The following is a 6,462-nucleotide window of genomic DNA, read 5'->3' on the forward strand; positions in this document are numbered from 1 at the left end:
GTCTCCATAAATGCACTAGTTCAGTCTCGAGTTTGTGCATTTATGAGCATTCATGTAGTAGTAACATCCATACAGCAAACAGATTCCAAATACAGTAAAGTCTCCATAAATGCACAAACTCGAGACTGAACTAGTGCATTTATGGAAACTTTACTGTATTTGAAATCTGTTTGAATCTGTTTGTATGGATGCCACTACTCACTTCCATTCCTTTCTGGTGAACTGATTGAATGGAAGATTTCTATTGATTGTGGGATCACAATGGTTCCTCTGAAATCAGATAATGAAGCTGCCCTGCGACGGCCGAGAAGTTGCTGTATGGTTCGCCTTCTTTTCTTGTGGAATAACGATGGGGTCTACTGATTCCTGAGATATCTTGTAATCGACACGAATAATGTCTTAATGTTTCTATCTGTAAATTAATTTGCCATTATTAATTTGAAAATCGAGAATCGAGAATGCGTTCTAAATAAACTTAATCGATGTTTGTATTTAACTTTGTATTTGTGGAAGAGAGGTTACAACAAAATTCGACAGCAAAATAAGAACAACCTTAGCGTGCACATAAATCCGAGTACACGAGTACTAGGAGGCTCCAGTATAAACACGTGCGAATACCATCACGTGTTGGAATGCTTGCAACGTGTGTGCACGTGAAATACGTAGCATTAGTCGAAACGAGAGAATACTCTGCGAACGATTCAAAAACTAGTGGCAGAGTTTCTATTGAATACTTGCTACAAATATTCTCTAAGAATATTTTATTTAACGTCTTGTTATTCTGTACTGTTTCAGTATTAACGACTCTTAACGACTCTATCACTGGAGAACTTTAATTATGATTAGACTGCGGATTTTTATGCATTGTAAATGTTATTGCATGTAAATTTCATATTATAATACTTTCAGAGTAAAATAAATTCCTGTTAAGGTTCAATTTTTGTAGATACGTCAAGATTTTATTTTGCATAAAGATCTACAGTTTAATTATGATACAGATATAGTAATAAACATTCTGCAAAAACAAGAATTTATAATAGTTTACTACCAGTAAAGTGTCGTTATCGATTCCACTCCATGCGCTGAGGCCTAAGCGAGCGTTTTTTGTTTTAATCGAAAAGCGATTACGGGTTTAGCGGTATGGCAATAAAGGCCTTATTTCTTCTGTTCACGAATCGACGTCGCGCAATTGCGCCTAACTCCGAGAATCGATCCGACCATGACCCGACTTGACAGCAATTTAAAATCGTTTCTCCTCCTGCGAGCCGTACCAAGAGCACCGCAACGATCAACGGTTCTCCCACGAAACGCGCTCGTCGCGGACGTTCTTCCGCCACTTTTTCAAATCGCATCGCACATGAGGTGTAGGACAGATCCAACGTCTAGATGGTGAACCGCGCTAACTGAAATACCGACCTCGTGAAAAATCACTGGCTTCACAGCGCGCTCTATGTTTCAAGAGAAACACCTCGTTTCGGGCTGAAAAGAATGCCGATACTTGAGAATCTTTCACTGGGAATACCGGACATCTGACACATGTAGATACATCGCACAATGTGCATCGTATACTGAAAGTATAACTTTGAACAATATTTCTGGCTATTTCCATGAAAGTGTATTAATCTAGGGAATTATAAATCGAAAACTTATCGTTGACGGTCGAAACTACGTATGTAGTTTCAATTTTTAACATATTCAAATTTCAAGAAGTACCTTCGTTGGAGATAAATTTTAATTTAACGTCCTTACAGCCGGACACTTACCACGAAACCCTCCAAATGTTACTCGTACCTCCAATTCTTAACACATTCCAAGAAGTATCTTCGTGGGAGATATATTTCAACGAAAGAAGAAATCATGTCAACGGTCATCGAACTTTTCACAGGAAATATTTAAAAAATTTCTTCGCAATGGCTCGCAAAACTTTTACTATTGTATTGCATTTAACATGGTATTTAACATTTTACTTTCATCAATTTCATTAATATAATAGTTACTGTCTATTGGCATAAATTAAATGGAAATTATGTCATGCTTTTTAGTGCATTGTTTTTGTTATAAAATTATTTTATTTCATATTTTCTAGCGACTATCTGTATATTCCTCGCAGAGCAACACTAAATAATAGGTTTCTTGCAATGACAATGGTTAGCAGCAATAAAGAATAACAATCAATTTTTGAAAATTTTTTGCGATTCATCGCGGTAATATCTTGCATCATTTATGGAAGATTGCATCGGAAAACGATCCGTCGTTCCACAGATTTTTGGCACGCCCAACTTCCGAACGATGCGACGGCACGCGCTACAGGCAATGCAACTCCCATTTATATGGTTAAAGGGTCTCAAGAAGCGGATTGTACGACGCGTCGTACTAGGTGTTGTATAACGCGTTGTACAACGGATCATACCGTCGTATGGGAACCCGCCACAGACAATGGAATCCCATTCATACGGTCGCAGGATCTCGTCGAAGCGATTGGTCATACGACGTGTTGTACAACGCGTTGTACGACGGATCGTACCGTCGTATGGGAACCCGCCACAGAAAATGGAATCCCATTCATACGGTTGAAGGATCCGTCAAAGCGATTGGTCGTACGATGTATCGGACGACATGTTGTACAACGCGTTGTACGACGGATCGTATCGTCGTATGGGAATCCGCGACAGAGAATGGAATCCCATTCGTACGGTCGCAGGATCTCGTCGAAGCGATTGGTCATACGACGTGTTGTACAACGCGTTGTACGACGGATCGTATTGTCGTATGGGAACCCGCCACAGAAAATGGAATCCCATTCATACGGTCGAAGGATCCGTCAAAGCGATTGGTCGTACGACGTATCGTACAACGCGTTGTACGACGGATCGTACCGTCCTATGGGAACCCGCGACAGAGAATGGAATCCCATTCATACGGTCAAAGGGTCCACCGAAACGATTGATCGTACGATGTATCGGACGACATGATGTACAACGCGTTGTACGACGGATCGTACCGTCGCATGGGAACCCGCCACAGACAATGGAATCCCATTCATACGGTCGCAGGATCTCGTCGTAGCGATTGGTCATACGACATGTTGTACAACGCGTTGTACAACGGATCGTATCGTCGTATGGAAACCCACCACAGACAATGGAATCCCATTCATACGGTCGAAGGGTCCGTCAAAGCGATTGATCGTACGATCTATCGGACGACGTGTTGTACAACAGATCGTATCGTGTATGAGGCGCTTTATCCTAACCCTACTTCAGCACTTGAAGAGTCCCCGAAACTAATGTATCCTTGAAATCTGAAAAGCGTCGCGAAACCGTATTTCGATGGAAAAAGAGGCTAAAAACGCGTTTCCAGCCATTTTTTCACTCATGCAAGCTATCTATTAGGGTTACGTCCCCCGTTTAAACAACTCGACGCACTCATATTTTTTATCCAACGCACTTTTGAAATTTTAGAATTTAAAAATTGTTCAACAATTTAAAAAAATTTCAATTTAACATCCTTACAACCTGACACTTTCCACGAAACCCTCCAAATGTTACTCCCACCTACAATTTTTAACACGCATTCAAATTTCAATAAGTATCTTCGTGGGAGATATATATATTTCAACGAAAGAAGAAATCGTGTCACCTGTCGGCGAACATTTCAAGAGAAACATTTCCAAATATCTTCGCAATTGCTCTCAAAACTTTTACTCAACCGATGTCAAAACTGCCTGTTAAAGACCATTAGAGACTAAAGTCAGAGATATTCTACTTTTGACAAGCAAACAAAAAAATAAAATAAAACTTCGGAAACCGCTGATTAAGATATTTCAACGTAAAGTCGCCGTCTTTTCAGGAGAAATGGTGACCACCTCGCCGAAACGTGCCAAGGAGAGCAAATCGGAGACCGTGGCTAGAAGCTGGACAGCAAGACCGATTTTAAGCTCGGACTACATAGACGATCCGCCGCTCGAGGAAGTCTACGTGGGAGTGCTGAAGCGGAAACAGGACATCTCGACGGCGATTAAAACCGTATCCTCTATTCTCCCCGGATTCGGTCACCTGAAACGCTGCTCATCGAACAAACTGTTACTGGCACCTCTGATCTCCTCGGAACAATCACCGAAAACGGAAGACCCGTCGTCGACAGAAAAGGCACTGACTCAGAACGAATTGAAATCCCTTCTAAAAACGAACGGATTCGACTTGACTTTGTTGGAAGACGATTTACAAATCGTCAAGGTTCCATCGCGAACGGCGAAAACGAAATCGCAGGCAGCGCGAGTCTCGAAGATTTGGCCGTTGAATTTCCACCCTGATCCTGCCATCGAGTCCCTGATCGACGGGTCGATTTTTACTCAGCACCAGCTAGACCTCGTAGAAAGATACATGCACGTGGCGGTAGAGGCAGCCAGGTTAGGAGCCGTCGGGAATAACGATTGCAACGGAAGCGCGGTTATCGTCGATCCGGAAGATGGAAGAATCCTCGCGATCGCTGCCTCCCAGATCGATCAACATCCGATCTGGCACGCTGCTATGCTAGCGGTCGACCTCGTCGCCGAACTCCAAGGCGGCGGTGCTTGGAAATCGCAGAAAGAGCTCGAGGAAAGCACGGCGAGACAGGAAACGTCCATCAATGAAAACGACGACGGAAGCTACGTAGCAAGAGAAAAAATGATCAAGAGAAAGTACGCCGAGGATGCGCCTCTTCGTTACCCGAAATCGTTGTCAGAAATTTCTCTCCCAAAGGAGGAGACTCTTAAATCGATCACGACTCGTCGAGGACGCGGGAATAACAGATCGAAAGCGGAGAATTCAGAGAAGAGCAAACCAGTGGACACAGAGAAATGTGGACCTTACCTCTGCACAGGATACTGGACCTTTCTTTTAAAGGAGCCTTGTCCTCTTTGCGCGATGGCGCTGGTGCACTCTAGAGTCGCGAGGATATTTTACGGTGTGCCTAATCAGATTACAGGGGTTTTGGGCTCCAGAACGGTGTTGCATGCCGTGCCAGGTTTGAATCATCGGTACCAGGTCTGGGGCGGTGTCTTGGAGCAGGAATGTCGACTGGTGTTGCAAGAGGTCGAGCATAGGAACATGGATTGACTCACTCGGCCTGTTCGTCGCAATTGATTGTAATTTTCCAATGACGACGGTTTTATTAGAATCGCGCGAGAAATATGCGTTAGACTAAAGGAAACGCGTTACGATGTACCTATAAACGTTAGCCTTTTGTACGTCCACTCGTATCTTTTACAAGTTAATCGTTAGGAAGACTTTTAAGGGGGCAAAACTTAGCTCTTAGAGGCTAAAATTAACTTAGAGTTAATTTTAATCCATGGTAAAATCCTTTATCTATAATTTTGTGAATAAATGTACTCGATGCTTTTGTTATTTGATACCTTAAGGGATTAGGATGCTCTAGAAAGTGAAAAAGACGTGCAGAGATGTACGAAAAATGTTTAACATGTTCAGGTCGGTGTGCACCACCGGTGGCTCACGCTTACACGTCCCATCGGGCGGCGTGCATCACCGGTGGCTCACGCTCGCGTGTCTATCAAATGGCGTGTACCACCGCACCGCCCCATGGCGAGAATCACAAATGGCAGCGCCGCCGCTTCAGCATGATACCTTAAGGGATTAGGATACTCTAGAAAGTATAAAAGACGTGCAAAGATGTACGAAAAGTGTTTAATACGTTGAGGTTGGCATGTACCACCGGTGGTTCACGTTTACACGTCCCATCGGGCGGCGTGCATCACCTGTGGCTCACGCTCGCATGTCTATCAAACGGCGTGTACCACCGCACCGCCCCATGGCGGGAATCACAAATGGCAGCGCCGCCGCTCCAGCATTAACGCGTTAAACATTTTTCTCTAAAATATTGTATTTTTTTTTAATAAGAAAGATAACTGTGTGGACGACATATCATTATTCAATAGCCAAATTATTATTTTTGTTTCATTTTAAAGGTTTATGACAATAGACATGTGTAAGGTAGTTGCAGCCAAGAAGTCAATCGATTTATTTTTTACCAATTAACTTTGCATACGAGTTCGAAAAACTGTGTTTTGAGAAAAATGAGGTTTGGTTGAAAGACGCCTGAGCGGTGGAAGATTTTTTAATCCAGTTGCAAACGGGAGCTCGAACGACTCATAAAATAATTGTTTAAAATAAACAAAGTCGACATACCTAAAATTCTTGAGTACCTTAACACCCTAAACCGCGTTTTCTTTATGGAGGAACAAAAAAAAATGGAGTTTCGATTGGTAAAATAAAAATTAATTTAATTGAACACTAATCGCTAATTCGATCGTGCGATACTGTTCACTTAAATTAATTTTTTAATAAGGGTTATTTGTGTTTAGAAAATAAAATATACATATATATATTTAGAATGAATACGTAAGAAAATACGTCACACACAAGTATACAGGTGGCAGTGCCAACTAAAACAAAAGAAAAAATT

General features: G+C 42.2%; 1 protein-coding gene and 1 long non-coding RNA gene across 2 annotated transcripts in view; one reads left to right on the plus strand and one right to left on the minus strand.

Annotated features, from left to right (window-relative positions):
* The window catches only part of LOC128885482 (uncharacterized), a 2,291-nt gene extending 771 nt beyond the window's left edge, over positions 1-1,520 (minus strand). Inside the window, exons 1-2 of the long non-coding RNA XR_008459616.1 lie at positions 1,049-1,520; positions 203-412 (exon numbers count right to left, since the gene is read on the minus strand). This is a non-coding gene — a long non-coding RNA (uncharacterized LOC128885482). The remainder of the gene's footprint in view (positions 1-202; positions 413-1,048) is intronic.
* The window catches only part of LOC128885454 (probable inactive tRNA-specific adenosine deaminase-like protein 3), an 11,866-nt gene extending 5,410 nt beyond the window's left edge, over positions 1-6,456 (plus strand). The window contains exon 2 of the mRNA XM_054139513.1: positions 3,850-6,456. Coding sequence (XP_053995488.1) covers positions 3,855-5,099 — 1,245 coding nt within the window. The 5' untranslated portion in view covers positions 3,850-3,854 and the 3' untranslated portion in view covers positions 5,100-6,456. The remainder of the gene's footprint in view (positions 1-3,849) is intronic.
* Positions 6,457-6,462: the final 6 nt, after the last annotated feature.

The sequence above is a fragment of the Hylaeus anthracinus genome, unplaced genomic scaffold (assembly GCF_026225885.1).
Source record: "Hylaeus anthracinus isolate JK02 unplaced genomic scaffold, UHH_iyHylAnth1.0_haploid 11981, whole genome shotgun sequence".
In the NCBI taxonomy this organism is placed as follows: domain Eukaryota; kingdom Metazoa; phylum Arthropoda; class Insecta; order Hymenoptera; family Colletidae; genus Hylaeus; species Hylaeus anthracinus.